The 19323-nt window shown below is 45.7% G+C and overlaps 4 protein-coding genes and 1 long non-coding RNA gene across 5 annotated transcripts in view; 4 read left to right on the forward strand and 1 right to left on the reverse strand.

Moving 5' to 3' along the window:
• LOC123091685 (probable ATP-dependent RNA helicase ddx5) overlaps positions 1 to 609 on the forward strand; it is a 3030-nt gene extending 2421 nt beyond the window's left edge. Inside the window, exon 6 of the mRNA XM_044513281.1 lies at positions 110 to 609. Within this exon, the coding sequence (XP_044369216.1) occupies positions 110 to 389 (280 nt within the window). The 3' untranslated portion in view covers positions 390 to 609. The remainder of the gene's footprint in view (positions 1 to 109) is intronic.
• Positions 610 to 781: 172 nt separating this feature from the next.
• On the forward strand, positions 782 to 4189 carry LOC123091686 (2-carboxy-D-arabinitol-1-phosphatase-like). Its single transcript, XM_044513282.1, has 8 exons — positions 782 to 1272; positions 1374 to 1590; positions 1666 to 1784; positions 2575 to 2673; positions 2873 to 2926; positions 3014 to 3112; positions 3216 to 3323; positions 3636 to 4189. The coding sequence occupies exons 1-8, from the start codon at positions 856 to 858 to the stop codon at positions 4008 to 4010; spliced, it is 1488 nt and encodes a 495-aa protein (XP_044369217.1). The 5' UTR covers positions 782 to 855; the 3' UTR covers positions 4011 to 4189.
• A 282-nt stretch (positions 4190 to 4471) lies between these two features.
• Positions 4472 to 7288, forward strand: LOC123091687 (seipin-1). Its single transcript, XM_044513283.1, has 2 exons — positions 4472 to 5468; positions 5556 to 7288. The coding sequence occupies exons 1-2, from the start codon at positions 4920 to 4922 to the stop codon at positions 6231 to 6233; spliced, it is 1227 nt and encodes a 408-aa protein (XP_044369218.1). The 5' UTR covers positions 4472 to 4919; the 3' UTR covers positions 6234 to 7288.
• A 1360-nt stretch (positions 7289 to 8648) lies between these two features.
• On the reverse strand, positions 8649 to 10160 carry LOC123090048 (cellulose synthase-like protein D4). The gene is made up of 2 exons (XM_044511535.1): positions 9645 to 10160; positions 8649 to 9422 (listed from the first exon to the last, which is right to left on the reverse strand). Exons 1-2 carry the CDS (start codon positions 10158 to 10160, stop codon positions 8832 to 8834), a joined length of 1107 nt encoding a protein of 368 aa, XP_044367470.1. The 3' UTR covers positions 8649 to 8831.
• Positions 10161 to 17172: 7012 nt separating this feature from the next.
• On the forward strand, positions 17173 to 18413 carry LOC123091689 (uncharacterized). Its single transcript, XR_006443410.1, has 2 exons — positions 17173 to 17758; positions 17969 to 18413. It is a non-coding gene; the product is annotated as an uncharacterized lncRNA (long non-coding RNA).
• The last annotated feature ends 910 nt before the right edge of the window (positions 18414 to 19323 follow it).

Consider the following 19323-nt stretch of genomic DNA (forward strand, 5'->3'; position numbering starts at 1 on the left):
TGTGTTTTCACTTTCAGATGATTTTTAGCTGCACCACTGTTTTAATTAATAACTGTGTTGTGGCACTGTGACATTGACGACTTACATGTTCCTTTGTATCTACTTGCAGCATGGGGCTTATCAATGTCCTTGTGAAAGGCTGTGAGAGCTTGGCAACATCAGGTGTTGAGGAATTTGAGATTGTGTTGGTCGCGGACTTGCCTCCTTCATTTGACGATTATGTTGAGATCCTCACCAGGACAGCTCGTCACACGGTTGCAGGGGAGGTGCATGTTATCGTCTCTAAGACTGATGCTGCTCATGCAAAGCCCTTGGCTGATGTTCTTGCAAACAGTGGACAGGCGGTGCCTAAGTTGCTAAGACAATTAATTGACAAGAATCACTCCTGATGCAATATTCCTTTCTACTTATGCGGGGTCACCGAGCAATTTTGTCAGCGTCAACTGTTTTGCCTTCTTCTTTTTTGTGTAATTCTCGTGTGTCGATTATTATCTCTTGCCTTGATGTAGCACATTTAAATTTAAATTTTATGATGAATATGCGACAAGGCCCTTCCTGTAAGAACCGAAGTGCATTCTATATATTATCTGAAAGGAACTGTTGCGATGAGTTTTTTTTGAAGACGAAATGTAAGTTTTTGCTGTGCTCACCAAATCCTTGTATGTTCTGACAGAATTTTGCAGCACGCACAAAAATAGTTTATGTTGTACTATACGTCTTCTTGAATGGAAGGCGTCATTTTAAAATCCGCGTTGTACGGGTTCTTCTTCGGGAACATCTTCGCGGGAAACTCGACCCAAACCACACATCCTTCTGGGTACCGTCCAAATCAGAGGGGCGGATAAAATCCCACAAATGCTCCTCTTCGCTCCCACCCCGCCGCCGTCGCCGGCCACCGCTCACCGGCGACCGGGTGGCAGCGCTGCCTCGTGCATCCGCTGCTCGAGCGTGCGCGAGCTTGATAGGTCCCCGAGCCGCCCGCCGCTACCGCCGCTGGCGGAGGCGAAGCGGGTGGTGCTGGTGCGGCACGGGCAGAGCACCTGGAACGCGGATGGACGCATCCAGGGGAGCTCCGACTTCTCCGTGCTCACGCCCAAGGGGGAGTCCCAAGCGGAGACCTCCCGCCTCATGCTCCTCGCCGACTCCTTCGACGCCTGCTTCACCAGCCCGCTCGCCCGGTCCCGCCGCACCGCGGAGATCATCTGGGACAGCCGCGATAAGGACCTCATCCCGGACTACGACCTCCGCGAGATCGACCTCTATTCCTTCCAGGTGGGCACCTGCTCGCTCGCTCGCTTGATGTTTGTGCAAATGCTTGGCAGCCGGCAGGTGCTTGCGGAAATGCCACACTGACCAGCTGGATTTGTTTGCAGGGGCTCTTGAAGCATGAAGGGAAGGAGAAGTACGGGGCTCTGTTCCAGCAGTGGCAGAAGAATCCATCAGACTGCAGCATCGATGGGCACTACCCAGTGCGGGAGCTCTGGGACCGAGCGCAGGGCTGCTGGGAGAGGATCCTGACACACGAGGGCAAGTCAGTTCTTGTGGTTGCCCACAATGCAGTTAACCAAGCGCTCGTTGCCACATCCTTGGGTAAGGTGTAACCAGGTTTTGATTTGGATGTTATAATGCTCAGGGCGTGTTCACAGTTGGTCTGTTTGTGTTTAGGACTTGGCACCGAGTACTTTCGGACTCTGCTCCAAAGCAACTGTGGCGCTAGTGTGCTGGATTTCACCCCACAGCCCGGCGGACGCCCTCCAAGTGTGTGCCTTAACCGCTTAAATCAGGTGAGTGTAATTTTGTTTCCATAACTGAACTTTGCTTTCCTTTGTAACCAAAAAATTTCTGCTGATGCAGTGTGCTGAAACTTGAGTTTCATACTTACTGAAAGTCCGAAACACACTATTAATATGAACCTTCTACTCCTTGCCTGTTTGTGTTAGCACGGGACCTTCTACTCTTGTATCAACTTCGAGATTAAAGGAATTAGCAGGGCAGCCCGCTTCATTTGCATGGCTAGATTTGCCACAATCTTTTTACCATCAGCCGATACAACCTAGGTGCTTTAGAATACTGTGCAGGATATTTAGGTGTTTTCATAATAACATTGTAAATGTTGTGTGAAGTTTGAAGGAACAAGACATCCATAGTACAGAAAAAAATGCACCGAGCATATTTCATCTGCTTCTAGATAGTTGCAGGAATGCAACTAATGTTAATGAAAGTTGTTGATTCCACTGCACTTACTTGCTATTATTATTAATGACATATTTCAACCACCGAGCATTACTTTTTTTTTGAAATAAACCACCGAGCATTACTTATCTGTCTCAATACCATTGTTTGACAATGTTGACTTGTTGTGAGGTGTCCTCTTTTTTCGGGCTTCTTGCGAAGTAATAGATGAATTATTAGTGTTATTTGTCATGTCAGTTTGTAGCACTTATGAGCAACCATGGTGGCTTATTTCCACTATTTTAATAAGAGAACATATATGTTTCCAGAGAAAACAGAGATGAAGTAATCAAACAATGAAAATGTGGTTTAATCTTTTGCTCATGTTTGTATTTCGTACAGACCCCGAACTCTCCTATTTCTGCCGAAAGTTCTGCAGGTAGAAAGTCGAGCAAGCGGATCATTCTAGTTTGTCAAGGGGCTACACAGAGCAGTTCTGAGGTATGGATTTTCCTTGTGTGCACGCATGCATGAAGAAAGTTGCACTTGTTCTTGGGATCAAGCCGTGAAGACACCAGGATCTTATTTTCTAATTCCTGGGATTAATGATCTAGACACCTATGGCAGTGAAAACTATATAGCCGCACACTGCACCTTTTGTACTCTTTTGAGTGACATATATTGTCCTTTTGAACTCCAGGGTAGTTTAGGCGGAGTGGGTTATGCACCGCTGAACATGCTGGGTGTTATACAGGTAATTCACATTTTGTGTGTCATACAGCACCAATTTATTTCTTTTCCAGTACAACAGCTAAGCTCATATTCGGTCACACACTTTCAGGCTCAGAAGACCGCGGAACTACTTCTAGATCTGAAGGTGAACAGTATTATCTGTAGCCCACAAGTCGCAGCTGTTGATACTGCAACTGCCATATGTGAGGTAAATATAAGTTTCACTAACCGCAACATTTAGTTAGTTGCTTTCTATCATATTTGTACAAAATTTTCACCTGCACTATCTGATCTTATGGAGTCACTTGCAGGTCCAAGAGGCTGCTGATTGCTTAGGTGCTGACTGTGTGCCTCGTTACGTTGAAATGAAGAATTTGTTCGGACTCGAAATTGATGATGCCTTTCTAACAAAGCAAAAGGTTAGACCATTTACAGTTTCTGTGGTTATGATGAGCGGCATCACACTAGCTCTACTTTGAAGGCCTTTTATATGTCCTGAAAGGCTGAAACGTCATTGAGATGAATTCATTATGAAGGCACCACAAATCACGACATCTATAATTCAGAACTACTATTAGCACTGGTCACATACTTCCTTTTCTTGTTAAAGCTATCTCATGCGCACATTGGCTGGCACCTTTCTCTTAAGGGAAATTAGACTGTTAGTCGGAAAGTTTACAAAACCAAACATTTCTGGGGCTGAAAGTTAACAATTTCCCCCTTCTCTGCAGAGCCTTGAACAGATAGTTCAGTCTGGTTGGATGGGCGGCATGGAACACCAAAAGCTTAAGACATTGTGGGCTCAGTCCGAGGATGCATGGCAAGCTTTGGTAAACGAATTGCCAGATGATGATGGCGCTGATTCAGACCGAGTCGTTGTCGCTATCGGCCATCCTGCCATCCACCTGGCACTGCTCTGCAGGTGTCTGGACCTAACAATGGATTACATGCCGTCTTTCCATCTGGACGACGGCAGCATCAGCGTGATCGATTTCCCGGATGGGCCGAAAGGAGGAGGCATCGTCAGATGCACCAATTACACGGCCCATTTGGGCAGATGGTCGGTACCCATCACAAAATCAACAGAAAACAATGATGAATTCTGAATTAATTTTTGTACAGAGGTAATTAGCATCTCCCATTTTTTTCGCTGTAAAAAGAAACATCTTCCATTTCTTGGTGGGGGGAGTATCATCCTTCAGGAAAATGAATTGAGCCGGTAGATATCGTACACGGATGTAACTGGCATCTTCCTAGTTTTTGTTTGTGAAGACCATTTCATTTACACACACGCGTGAGCTCACACGCACACACACACACACACACACACACATATCCAGCATAAGTTTCCAAAAGAAGATTTGTCAAGTAGAGTATTATTTATGTTACTATCATATTGTTTCAACAGTATTATTTGTGTACTGGATAATTTGTAGGAAGAGGATTTGTAACACCTACGTACTCCACACCCCTATATGAACATTAAGTTCAAACAAATACCTGGAAATTTGAAAACAAATCTGGGGTTTTTCATGTGAAATTTCATTTAAAAATACAAGGAAATGTATCCGTGGCAAAAAAGACAAAAAAATTCTATGTATAAAAAAACTATTTGGATGGATTTTAGTTTGGATTGTATTTTCTTCACCACGGATACATTTCCTTGTATTTTACTACAAAACTTCATACGGGAGTAGAATGGGCGCCCAAGTTTGAGATCTCAAGATTCCGGATTTTTTTTAACTTTTCCTGGTATTTTTCGAATTTAATTTTTGTATAGGGGTGAAGTACCATATTTGGTATAGATATATACTCCTGGTGACATAACGTCGATGGTGACAAAAGCGGTTGGCCATGATCGATCTGCATGGAGGCATGCATCCGACACGTGGACCCCTCCTTCCACGTGTACCTCGTCATCCTCGAGCAGCTCGACATGGCTACTGCATGCGCCCTCGAACCTTCGCCTAGTTCGCTCCATTCCCTACGTACGGTGCTAGGCTCCTGGTGTACACATGTTAACCTGGAGCTCATACCCGATGGATCCAGGACCCCACCACCCGTCCACGTACAACCACCACCACCACTACCCCTTCTTGCCGGCCGCCGGACCGCCCACCGCTGGCGGCGACACCCTTCTCTTCCTCCTCGCCATCCCGGCAGGCTGGCTCGTCCGGCTGGTTGCCTTCCTCGGCGAGCGCGTCATCTCCGCGGTCCTCACCCTCGTGGTCCTCCCCGGCGCGACGCTCGTGGGCGAGCTGCGCACCGTCCCTGCGGCTGCGGCCTCCCTCGCCCGCCGCGCCGCCGTGGGCGTGCTCGCCGCGGCCTTCACCTTCGCGGCCCTGGCGGTCGCGTTAGTCGCGTCCCTGCTGCTCGGCTTCGTCCTTATCCGGCACTGGGTCGAGGACCCGGTCACCGTGCGCCAGCCGCTCTACTTCGACTACACCGAGCCGCAGCCGAGCGCCGCCGTGGCCCTCGTCCCCCCGGCGGGACACTCCGTGAGGGTGTCCATGTCGTTGCTGCTGCCAGACTCCGACCACAACCGTCAGATTGGCGTGTTCCAGGTCCAAATTCGCAGTCCAAATTTCTTGGAATTTAACCTGACCATCTGCAACCTACTGATGTCCCATCTGTTAAAACCTCACATTCAGATTAAAACAGAGGCCATCACCCCAAGTGGAAGCACCGTCGCATCAGCCACCCAGCCGTACATGCTGCGGTACAAGAGCGCTCCGGTGCGGCTAGCGCAGTCCGCGCTAACAATCGTGCCGCTCGCCTTGGGCATGCGCAGCGAGAGCCAGTCGGCGACGCTGAAGCTGCTGCAGTACTGGGAAGGCCACGGCCGTCACAAGAGGACACGGCTCATCAGAGTCTCTCTGCAGCCAAGAGCCATGACAGTGCACCTGCCCCAGGTGTACAGAGCAGAGATCACCGTGCAGACGGCGCTTCCATGGTTCAAGGCCGTGGCGCGCAGCTTGAAATGGACAATGTGCGTGTGGCTCTCTTTCTGGGTCTATGTCATCCTCTCCCTGCTCGCGGTTCGTTGGGTCTGGCCACTTGCGGTATCTGCATGGGACAGTCACAGGGGGTTATCTGATCGTCAAGTCAATGGGAAGACTATTGCTGCTAATCAGGGTGGAGGAGATATAGGCCAGAGCTCACATGAGGGATCATCAAGAGGTGGCGCTGTGAGGTGGAGGGACAGGAGAGGCAGGAGGAAAGCACAACAAACGCCGCATGGCGGCATGGTTGAGCTCAAGCTCGATGAGGGGTCGTCTTATAGCTCTGCAGTGGCTGAGACTGATGAAGTCGTCGACGACGAATCATAGGCAGCCACCTGCTGCTCGATTGTCCGTGTCCGAGTCTTGTTAGTTCAGTCAGTGCAGTGTGCTGTAAAGTTTATGCTGACCGCTAATCACAGTTTGTTACACGCCATGCGTAGGAGATCTGAAGGGCTTCCATGCGGAAGGGCATATAATAACGCAAATAAATGGCAAAGATATATATATGTACTAATCGATAAGCTGCAGGGGGTCACGTAATTTGCGTTCCTTATTCATGTTGGTACCACACTTTTAGTGTTTGGTTGACATGAGCTGTGTATGTGGTCTCCTTTGGCCACAGATGTTGGATAGATGAGGCTGGAGTAGTAGCTTGTTCCCGTTTCAGACTTTCAGGTCAGCCTCTCAGCAATTCTATGTCTTTGCACACTTTCTAGTCATGGAGATTATAACCACGTGCTTTCCTGTGATACCTATTTTACCGCTAATTGTATTGTGTTTTCTTTTGCTTAGATCCATATCTAGTTGAATCACTTAAATACAGAAGCATTTTATGTAAATTCTTTCTCAGCTTTATGGCTTAGGAGATGAAAATGGGGAATATAATGGTGTAACTCAGATAATGTACAGTCAGATGGTTGAAAATCCAACTTGGCTTGCTTAGCTGCATGAATTTTGCCAATTCATTCGGTTTATGGGATCATATAACTTTGTTTGATGTTAAAAATTGTCCTTAGAGTATTTTAATCATTCGCAAACTTCCTTCAGAGAGGGGTTATATAAAGATGACAGGGACAATTTCAGGGCAGCGAGCCATATCATTTTTGTGGTATGCAAAATAAACATTTTATACCTTTGAGAATCCATTTGTTGGTTGTCTAGAGACTGGAAATTAAATCGTAGCCGTGAAGTTCCCATCGTCATCATTTATAGCGGTGGACCATGTAGCACATGCTGTCATAGTACACATAAGCATGTACCTACCATGTCATTTTCTTCGCCAACTAATCATATAGGAGTATATTTTTAGCCAACTCTGCAGCAGGCATCATGGCTTACCGATGCATGCTTAAGTCCTGATTTTGCATGACAAGGAAACCGTGTATGTGCTATATGGAAAGAACCAGATTGAGGTGGTCCGCTCATAATGTCTTACTATGCACAAGGCGCTCATGCATGTGATGGTCTTGGCTCCATGTTTTCTTAGTGACTGCAGGGTTAGTCACTTCAGAAATAAATGTGTGCGTTTGAGGTCCTATCTGCGTAAAAGGTCCTAATTGTATTTCAAGTGCACAAAACTGTTGAAGCTGGGGGCTGTATTGCTGTTGGGCAACTAACTTGAGGTCTGGGTTTCACAGGAGGATGTCTAATGATCAAATCGTTCGCATGAGCAGCGCATATCTTTTAATTTGCTGGGCAGTGTTGATCGCCAGAATATGACATGTCTGTACTCCAGCGGTGATAATGAGTCACTTACAGACTAATGTGACTGCGAAAGATTCTTCAATTTCTAGGCGTTCCATGCCAAACAAGAGCCAAGTAGGCTGATGTTGGAACAGAAGTCCTGATATTGATAGAAATCATATTCTCTTGAGCAGGTGCAACTTAGATCTAGCTTCTAGGAGTATTCCAACACCCAACCACATCATGGAAGGAAGAGGACAAGTGAGCAACCTGCTCTCCTCCTTCCTGATGCATGCATGCATACCTTGTGCAACTGCCTTGCTTCTGCCGGCTAGCGTAATAATATACATATCCTCTCCGCAGTTGCATAATGTTATCTTGTCCATCAGTTTCCTAGTGGGTCTGAAACCGAAAGGCCTCTTTTGTCAACTTGTGCCTGCTGCATCTTAAAAACCTTTCGTTCCTGGCTTGCTCTAGTTTAACAAAGATCAAGAGACATTGCCCACTGCAAAAACTTCATCTGTCTATCTGTCTGTTTTATTTCTGAAAAAATAAATGATTTTGGTGCTCTAAACATAAAGGAATGCACTCGTATCACCCCCCCCCCCCCCCCCCCCCCTTAATCAGAGTTGTACTTGGGCTGCACAATATTATTTGCATCTCCCTGTGGTGTCTGTACATTCATGTTCGTGCCAAGTGAATTAATAGTATATGCTGATTTCTCTTGCGAAGCTCGCATCATTTGATCATCTACCATCTGATAAGTTAGCTGATCTGCCGTACCAACATTTCACAGTGCTCTAGGATCAAGTGCTACGCTTTGCCAGTGAGTTGCATTCTCACCTAACATAGCAGACCCCGTAAATCAAGTGCATACGGATTTCGCATCTTGTAACATTCTTAGTTATCAGATATTCAGATAGCATTCGAGGCGTAACTGACGGACCATGGGGAGCTGGTGCAGAGTTTTGCAGTTGCGTTTTGGCGCGGCGTATCTCATGGAGAAAAATTCACTGTAGGTCATAAAACTTCTGTAGGTCATAAAACTTGAGCCGGATGACACTTTGGTACCACTACTTCAAAATACCCGAACTACGGTCCATATACTTGCGCACAGGGTTCACTTTGGTCCGTATGTACGATTTTGTTTACGTATTCGCTGACTTGGCCGAGTCAGCGGCCGCCAGCTAGGCTTTGACCGCCACATAGTCGATCCTAGGGTGAATACTACTCGATTCGGGGTTATTTTTGCAAAATCGCCATGACCAGCTCCCTGTCCGTCTTCTTCCCCATGGTGGGCTTCCGCAGGAACAGCTTGATCTTCGTGCCGAGCCAGCCGTGGTGCTTGGTGGCGCGCGGCGGGCTGAACCCATACAGAGCGGTGCGGCGGAAGATGCAGCCTCTGACGTACATGGGGCCCTGCAGCCTGTCCATGGCGCGCATGGCGACATCGAAGAAGACGAGGTTGTGGTTGGCGTACCGGTCGTTGGGGTCGATGCCCTCGAACCGCTGCGGGAACTGCACGTAGCAGACACGGTCGCCGCGGCGGTCGAGCATGTAGCACATCCCTTCGCGGAGTGCCGCCGAGTTGTGCACGTAGTGGTCGCAGTCCAGGTTGAGGATGAAGGGCCCGTTCGACATGATGGCACTCGTCCTGACCAGCGCGTTCATGGCGCCGGCCTTCTTGTTGTGGTCATACCCCGGCCTCTTCTCGCGCGAAACATACACCAACATCGGCAGCCGGATGTCCACGCCCGTCGTGTCGATCAGCGCACCGGACTCCGCCGGCTCACCGCCAAGCACTGGCTCCGAGGTCGGTGGCGCATGCATTGCCTGCGCGTTCATCAATCATTTGGAGAAGATACATGAGCATTTCGAATCGATTGAACAAGCATTTCGAAAGGATTTAGTATGTCAGCTGCAGCAACATCTATGGATTCGATCAATCACCTGAATGATGCCAGCGTGGTTGCCGCGCGCGTGATCCGTCGCCCCGGCGAGCCAAGTGCCGACCCACTGGGAGCCGTTAGACATCCATGTCGCTTGTTTTTACACGAGGAATTGGTACCTGTATGGGCTGAGTATGGCCTGAGAGACGCTGGTCTTCCTCGTCAGGGGCCGGCAGCAGCGGGCACCGAAGTTGGGCGGCTCCTCGATGCCGATGAATCCGGAGGTGGCCCCAGCGCTGTTGCCGCCGCCGCCGTGCTCGTTCTCGGGCCATAGAGCGTTGCCGTAGCTGTAGGTGCCCTTGGTCTCGAAGAGCCACCGGGCGTGGTCGAAGTCGGTCGGCTTGCCGTTGCTACTGGGCATGGGCATCTTGATGGAGTGCACCATGGAGAAGCGCTTGGACATGGATGTCATGGGCATCTGGTCCCTCTCCTCCGACGAGGAGATGGCGTCGTCGTCGTCCTCGTCGACGGAGTCGTCGGTGTCGCTGCCGGCGGAGTAGGCCTCCTTGCAGCCTGGGCAGTTGCCGGAGGCGGCGATGCAGTCCATGTAGCACTCCTCGCAGATCACAGGGCGGGTGGCCGCCAACGCCGGCATGTCGCAGCCGCGCATCTTGCAGGACATGTTGACATAGGCGGTCGGCCGAGCACCGTCGGCAGAGTTGCTGAGCACGTGGGCGCGCGTCGCGCAGTTGAGGCCGCCGGGAAAGATGGTGCCGGAGACGTAGCTCCTCTCCGGCAGCACCTCCCCCTCCTCCTCAGCTGCGGGCGCGTCCGTGGACGCGGACGCCGTGGTCCTGTCCGGCGTGGGCGGGATGTGCAAAACCACCCCGATGACTCAACATGCATGCCAGGCTGCCGAAGCTCACGTGTATTCTTCGATGCCCCAGGCCGTCTCCACCAGGTCCCTGGCCCTGGCCCGCATCTCCGCTCCCTCGCACCCTATGACGAGCCGCCGGATGGCGACCTCCACACCGCCAGCTCTCGAGCACGCCGGCGACCTCGAAGCCCACCCTCCACACGTGCTCCACGTACCTGGCGTTCCCCATCTGGTCACCGAAGTGCGGGCGACACAGCATCGGCACCCCCTCGCAAACGCTCTCCGTCATCGAGTTCCAGCCCCCGTGCGTCCAGAACCCGGCCACGGCCGCGTGCCGGAGCACCTGCTCTTGCGGCGCCCACTCCACCACCATCCCGCGCCCGCGTGTCGCCTCCTCGAACCCATCCGGCAGCCGTGTCAGCCCGTCCGCGGTGACCAGGCCCGGCCGGACCACCTAGAGGAATGGCACGCCGCTGCCGGCGATGCCCCAGGCCGTCTCCACCAGGTCCCTGGCCGACATGGCATTTTTGCAAAAATAACCCTGGATCAAGTAGTATTCACCCTAGGATCGACTACGTGGCGGTCAAAGCCTAGCTGGCGGTCGCTGACTCGGCCAAGTCAGCGAATATGTAGACGAAATCGTACATATGGACCAAAGTGAACCCTGTGCGCAAGTACATGGACCGTAGTTCGGGTATTTTGAAGTAGTGGTACCAAAGTGTCATCCGGCTCAAGTTTTATGACCTACAGTGAATTTTTCTCTATCTCATGCCATGTGTTTGTTGGAAAGACACGGGCTAAGTGACAAGGTAGAAAGTCTTTTGCTACTCTTATTTTCCATCCATCTCAGCTTGTGTGATGTTGTAATTTCGTTACTTATGTTAATAGGAAAAAGAGAGAGGGAGAGAGGAGCGAATGATGGGAATGAACAGTGTCTCTTTATTGATGACAAACAAGGCTATATATACAAAGTGAGGGGAACGCGTTGAACGGACGCGACCTTTACAAAGGACGCCATAAAGGCGGTAACTAATGACGGTTACTTATCTAAGGCGGTTGTTAAGCATGGATTATTAGGATTATAATTAATCCTTAACACTCCCCTTAATCCATGCTTGTCTTCGGTTATATGCGCCATCTTGATAAAGACTCCTTTAGTATGTTTGCCTTGAGATTGTTCATCATCTTCATATTGAGAAATACTCCTCCAAAAACCCTGTGGAAAAAATATGAGGAAAATAGTGTAGATACGTTGCTGAAACTCCTTTAAACCCAATGGGAAAAATAAGGAGAAAATGATGCAACATATAATAATTATTGTCTCTTGATAACTCATATGGGAAAAACCTTTGAAGAAGGAGAAAACTCATCGATAAGTTTAGAGAACAATTAATATATCTTGAGTACTTCCTTTAAAAAATCCGGTAGGGAAAATAGAAAGTATGATATATGATCTTTGAGAAGATATTGCCTCGTTAAAAACCATTATGAGAAACATTGAGAGAAAACTCATAAGGGAAAAGAGTGCGATCTAATATGCCATTGAAAACTCCTTTAAAACCCGGTAGGAAAAATATAAGGAGAAAATGATATGGCATATATAGACACTTGTGTTTATATTGTCTCATTAAAAACCTTTTATGAGAAACCATTAGAGAAAAACTCATCAAGGGAAAAAGAGTACAATATATGCAATCTGATCATTGTTAATAGGTTATAGTTTGGGAGATTACTCCCGCTGAACTTTGCAAATCTAAAGGATGTGTCTGACCAATTCCAATGGCATTATCATGACATTATGAATAATCCGTTGGATTTTCCAATATTTTGTTTGTAAATTGTTTCCTCACTTTCTATAATTCGTGAGGATAAGTGAATTTTGAGCAATGTGCAATATGATACTGCTCTTCATATAACCTATACATATCGAGTAACACAAGTGCTAGAATCTTGATAAGAACAAGTTATGTGATTCTGATGAATCTCAGCCACATGATTTTGAGTGTGGTTAATCATTCTTGCCAAATCATGCATATTTTGCAGTGCCTTTAAATAAAGCAATTATGTCAAAATGATAACTAGAAATAGCCATTAATGCTCATTCAGATGACTTCCATATGAAGGCTATTCCCGCAAATTCAGTCATTGATATGGCATTGTTGGGATCAAAGAAAGAGCCAATATCATTATATCATATCATGGTCATATCTTGTATTTCCTGATGGAAATATCCAAGCTTTATTGTGAGCTTGAGATATAAGCTAATATTTCTTATATCGTCCATATACCTTTTGTTGTGGGTTGCACTCTGAACAAAGATAGCAAATTTAGTGTCAGGCCTGACGTAGTTTTGCAATTATATGAGTGCTTTGACATTAGTCAGATAGAACTTCAGGTCCTGATATCACTTCATTATCACCCCTAGGTATGAATGGATTTGTACCCTATCAGGGGTACTATGACCATATTACATGTCTTTTATTGGTTTGATATATCCACATTGAACTTCTCGTATATGTCTTGGATATATGTAGACTGATATGTATTCTTGAGAGAATGCTCAAGTTGTAAGCTTAAGCTAAATTTGGTTGAATCCAAATTTCCCGTCTTGAGATGATTATGTGTATGTTTAGGTCTTGTATAGACATTAATGATGAGGTCATCAATATACACTGAGGTGATGAAAGGAAATCAAATTTGGGATTCCTTTATTAAACATGTAAATAATCATCATTATTCGAGTAATCCTTTTGAAGAAGGAACTCATTTAGTCGGTAGTACCATATGATTTCCGACTATTTCGAGCCATAGAGTGACTTCTGAAATTTTACACAAATATGTTGTGATTTATTTTGGATTTGGAATTGTAAGCCCTTGAGAGACTTCATTATAAATTTCCGATTATTTCAAGTCATAGAGTGACTTATGAAGTTTTACACAAAAATTGTTGCGATTTTCTTTTGGATTCAGAAGTATAAGCCCTTCAGGGACTTGAATAGAGATTTCCGAAATGAGAGACTCATATGAGTATGTAGCCACTTCATCCATCAACTGCATGGATATTGTTATTATTTTTATTGCCAATGATATTTAGTATCGAAACATAATTCCACTCATACCAAGAGGATATGTTACATCATAATCGATGTCGGGTCTCTGCGTGAACCCTTTTGCTACAAGCCTCGCTTTCTCACCACCTCATTGACTTTGTCTATGAATGAGAAGTTTTTAGTTTTCCATATGGAAGATACTTATGAGGAGTAGGTATTACTGCGGTAAATACTACTCATTTGTAGAGCGAGTGCTATTCTTCATTACTTACTTCCTTTTATGTGAACCAATATGAGTGCAGGAGGCACTCTACCATGGATTTTGGTTCGGGGCCCAAAAGGTTTAGCAATTTGAGAAGAAATATATGTCGACAAATGTAGTCTTTAGTTTATATGATTCTGATGGAATCATTGAAGTTTGTGGATAATATATTTATTCCTTTTTAACTCCTTGTGATTTCCTACAACAAATGGAGGCAAGGTGTTTCGATGTCCCGGCACCAAAACATTTGTGCACATTTATGCCGGGCTTTGGATGATGAGCATCCAGTGAGGTGTCTTTCAACTTGATGTTGAATTACATTTACTGGTTGAGGAATTGATTTCTTCTGTTTCCGCGGAAGCATATGAGAAGTTATATCTCATGTTGTCAGACTTTCTCCCCCTCTTGCTCTCATTTGGGGAGAAGAGTGGTTTATCAGGTACCTCCACTCTTTCTGACACTTTACTGCAGGAATATTGGATTTAGTGACACCTTCTCATCAGTAAATGTATGTGGCAAATTTGCAATGTGTTGCAAATATATGATTCTCTAAACTTATAGTTCAGATTCTTTGAGTACGTGGATATAAGGATTGAATGTCAATAACATTTATAATTTATTTCTCGGCATTCTTTGTGGTACTTATCTCCCCCTAATGCCGGAAAATATCCTTATTGCTGATGCAATCAGCATACGGGCTATGAATAATTTTGATTGACGGATAAAATGTTATTCCTCAAATAGATCCCTAATTTTCTATAACTGCCCATTGATGTACGCTGGAGTGGTGATATCGATATGTAACCGAATTATTGCAGATAGGAAATACTTTGTTGATTTCCACGTAGTTACTACAAGGGGGTTAAGTAGTATGATATGCAGTTGGTATGATTTAGATCATACTTACGGTGTGTAAGGTCGTATGTGTCCAGCAAGAGGCTGGTAAATTTACAATTCTTTAAAAGTGGTCATGTAATTCATTTAAATATCTTTGATAATAAATTTAACAAAACCATTATGGGTATGTACATAGAGTACTGAATGCAATCATAAAAGTCTCGTGAAATGAGTTCAACGACATTGTCCATTCGAATGGGTTTATCCTTTGTTCAGGAGAATTTTGCTCCTACTTTGATAAGTTAAGCAATTTATCGGGTAAGATCATGGTTGTGTGTGATTAGAAACACACTTAAACAATTTATGAATGTGTATATGAGTACCATAAGTTATCTAAATTACCCCAGATAATGGTTAAGCAATCCACATATATCTTTTGAATGCGTTCAAGGAAGAATAAGTGGCTTGCTTAGAATTTTTAAGGTGAGAGTTCCTTAAAACAGATTTCCCCTATGGCACATGTGGTGCACATATAATCTGATGATATGGGGAATATTTTACAACTTGTTAAGTTGTGACCAACAGAATTGTCAACAATTTTCTAATCACCCCCAAACCAGGATGGCTAAGGCTATCAAGCCTAATATTTAATTTATTAATACTTAGAAAATCATTGTGTGCGCAACAATATTGAGTATGAATTGAAGCATACATTCAAATTTATCGAATATTGTATCCAAGGGATATGATATTGGACATTTTACTACATGTTGTAGTACAAGTATAGGCTAATAATATGGTGGGATAATTAGGAGATTACCTGAGGTCCCCGATATGCTTGAGTGCAAATGAGTTCATCCTCCATTTTCTGCACTAAATTTTGGTCCTCCTTCTGATGAAGATTCTGAGAACAATCCTTTACTAGAATTTGGTTGTTATTTGCAAATTTTCAAATTTATCCCATTAAACTTATTGGCCTTTTAATAAATTTGTGGTGTGGTTCGACCATATGTTTGATGGTCTGGTAATCATAGGTACAATATTTATATAACCACACATTTGACAAACTGGAGAGTTGTCTTTTGATCATTTGAAAACGGCCAATTCCTATTAAGAGATGATTCTATCTTTGGTTGTCTATTAGCATCCACTTTACTTCGAATTCCTCATGGTTTTGTGTTGTTACCACTAACTTGCATAGTATTCTCGGTACTAGCAAGAATTTCAAATAATGGTATAGCACCCGTTGGGTGAATCTGATGATTTTAAGAAATTCCATGTTTCTTCATCATAAAAATGGTAGTACCATCTTAAGAGGAGATAAAGTGTATAAGGAATTTTCAACCGGATCTGCATATAAAAATATTTGATCACGAGATCTCAACTTGAAGTTGATTATGTGATAGAATTGTGAGATGCAATAGACTTGAGGTCTTGAAAAACAAATGGGCGATCATTCATGATGTGCTCATGGCAGCATGTTTCTCTTAAAGGAAAATATTCGAAGTGAATAAATACTCATCCATAATGTACTTAGTTTGAGAACTAAGTGAAGTTTGCGACATAAAATGAATATGTACATATTTAGCTATCAAGAGAATAGCCATGACATTTTTCAAACATGGGGTTAGTCACTATAAAATATCAACCCAAAATGTGATGTGGATCTTGTAATAGTGTTTGAGACACTCGATATTTGCTATAAATTATGGTCTCTACCTTTATGTATGGACGACAATATCATCACAAATAGTAATATTTGTGTAATTTTCCACGACTTATTCAAGCAAAATGATGCTTAAATAATTGATACTAGAAGAAAATGCCATTTTAATCATGTAAGATCATTATTATTATTTCTTTACTAGGAGAGTAAATAATTTTAGTGAACAACAATAATGGCTTCAAAGGAGCAAATTTTATGATAGCTGATGCTAGCTATACACTCATATGTGTTGACCTCAATTTATATAGGATAACACTTTGAAGATAATCACCGGATGCGGTGTAGACCTCGCAGTAATAGATAACATAGTCTGACTTTTGTCAGTAGATGTTCGTAATTCTATTACCTTATGTTATGCAAAATGTGTAAAATCACTTTGAAGGTAATCATCTGTCAAAGTGACATGATGTAGACCTTGCTGTAATAATGGATAGTCTGCAAAATTTGCAGTAGATGCCAGTATTACCTTATAATATCTTGAGGTAGTCACATATAATATTAATATTTGGAAGAGCACTTCGAAGGTAGTCATCTTGTTAAAATAAAAAGATGTAGACCTCACAGTAGTGATGGATAATCTGCAAATTACGCAGTAGATGCCATCATACCTTGTGATTCGCAAATAAAATATGATGTAGTCATATTAAGTATGACACTTCACAATCATTGTTTTGAATTTACATCATGATTTGCAAGAAGAAGAAAATCAAATGCAAAACGTAGTTGTTGCACTTATTGTAAAAAAAGTACTAGTATCTTTAGGGTTCATTGCAGATGTAATGGTCGGCCCATCCAAAAACATAGGCTCAATGCCTTAGAACTCAACCAATATTATATGCTGGTATTAACCAAAATCTAAAACAATAAACCTGATGGCTTGTGTTCAAGTAATATTAAGTCTGATGACGCATTTGCCAATAAAAGAAACTAGAAGGGCTTAGACTCAAATGGCCGAAGGGATAAGGTTCCCTATCGCCATCGATTTGTTTAGTTCTGCACAGAGGCACCGATGCTGCGGTTCATGTCGCCGCCGGCCGTAGCCGGAGGGCTTGCTCGTACAACGTCGCACGCCAGAGGGCGTTGCCGGCCGTCGGTTTCTGCGCCGTGCCGGAGGACGTCGCCTCCACTGCCGCTCATGGTGCGCTCACGCCGAAGGGCTGGATAGCCGCGTCGTGGTTGGTCGCTCCGTGGGAGCCGCCCTGAGGTCGAGAGCCTCGGATGATGGCCATGTGGCGGGCTCGTCGCTGTGCGCCGAGGATTCAGGCCGATGGGAGGCGCCGCCGGGGTGCGTCGGGCACAGAGGGTGTCGCCTCTGCCTGGGCTGTGGACTGCGCTGCCGCGCGCCTGAGGGCATTGTCATGCTGGTCTCCGGCCATTAGCCGCTGCGGCCACCTCCGGGTGCAGCGCTGGGAGCAGCCGGGCCGAAGGTTGCCGCCGCTCAGCTAGGAGCCTGGCCGAGGCAGCGTTGTCCGGGCCATGGGTCGCCGCCGAAGTTTGCCTTGGACGGCATGCAAACGACGCCCTGGAGGTTAGTGCTTACTTCGTGCAGGAACGAAATTGGAATTGAATCACCTGCTTGATGTATCAATCAAGATACAGAGTTGGTCTTTGGATGATTGTCGTTTTGTATGAGATGTGTTACAGGGATCTTGTATGTTTCCTTCTGATCCCCTCCCCGTTCTTACCTTTCTCTCTGGATTTTGTGCTTTCATCTCATTTGCATCTGGTTTCTTCCCAGATCGAGAGATTCGCCGCGCCTGGGCCGTGAACGCCTCGGGCTGATGCGGGAGGTCGAGGCCACGCGACCATGCGCCGGCTGGAGACTTGCGCCGCCGTGCCGTTCTGCAGGGTGAAGCGTGCACGCACCACGCGCCGGTGGGCATGGACTGTCGCTAGTTCCGCGTTGCTCGCAGGCGAGCCGTTAGTGAAATCGCTCCGCCGGGGACAACGCGATGCGTCAAAGAGGTCTGGGCTCGCACTCGTTCGGCCGTCTCTCGGCCATCAAGGACATCGCCGGTGACGGATTGATAGTGTGCGGGCGCCGCCGGCGCTGCCGGTTTGTTTAGTGGCCTAATCGCTTGCTCGGGTTAGGGCAAAGGGCTGATAACGTGTTAATAGGAAAAAGAGAGAGGGAGAGAGGAGCGAATGATGGGAATGAACAGTGTCTCTTTATTGATGACAAACAAGACTATATATACAAAGTGAGGGGACGCGTTGAACGGACGCGGCCTTTACAAAGGACGCCATAAAGGCGGTAACCAATGACGGTTACTTATCTAAGGCGGTTGTTAAGCATGGATTATTAGGATTATAATTAATCCTTAACAACTTAGTCCTCAATCATTGAGAGGTTGGAACTTCCTGCTCTGCATTAAAAGAATGAAAGTAACAAGAGAGGATGCATTAGTATTCAGCTGGGATCATATATTCATTCATATACACATGTTGTCATGGGACCATCAAGAGTGACGCTTGCTATCTCCTTGCCTGAGACAATGATCGGTTCACCCTGGCTTGGTCACTTGATTCACCGTGCTGTTGGCTTCTGTTATTTTTATCTGAACATTTTTTTTTTGAAACGAGGCAAAAGACTTGCCATTTCATTAAATAAGGGAGAAGGTTTTAGACAGAAGCCGCAAGCGGCAGACAAAGAAAAATTACTTTCGCGGCATTACAATACTCAAGTGCTTGGCACCCGCCAAAGCCCAAAGCGACGCCTCGTGCTTGATCTTGTTGATGATGACCATCGATGGAACCGCCACGTTGCGAAAGACTCTAGCATTCCTCTCAGACCAAACCTCCCAAGAGATGAGCATCATCAATGAGGCTAGGGCTTTGGAAGAGCCGAGACGAGTCTGAAGGTTGCTGTCCCACCATTCTTTGACCGAAGTGGGGTGTGTGTGTGTGTGTGTGTGTGTGTGTGTGTGTGTGTGTGTGTGTGTGTGTGTGTGTTTGTGTGTGTGTGTGGTCCTTGCACGGGGTTATGGTTATTAACCTGATGTTTCATTTTTACATGGCTGCCTGATGCCCCCCAAAGGACACCTGAGCAGAACAAGCTTCATACTAATTGCCTTTGCGCAGCCATATGCGATC

This window comes from Triticum aestivum, chromosome 4B, assembly GCF_018294505.1.
Source record: "Triticum aestivum cultivar Chinese Spring chromosome 4B, IWGSC CS RefSeq v2.1, whole genome shotgun sequence".
NCBI classification, from domain to species: Eukaryota; Viridiplantae; Streptophyta; class Magnoliopsida; order Poales; family Poaceae; genus Triticum; species Triticum aestivum.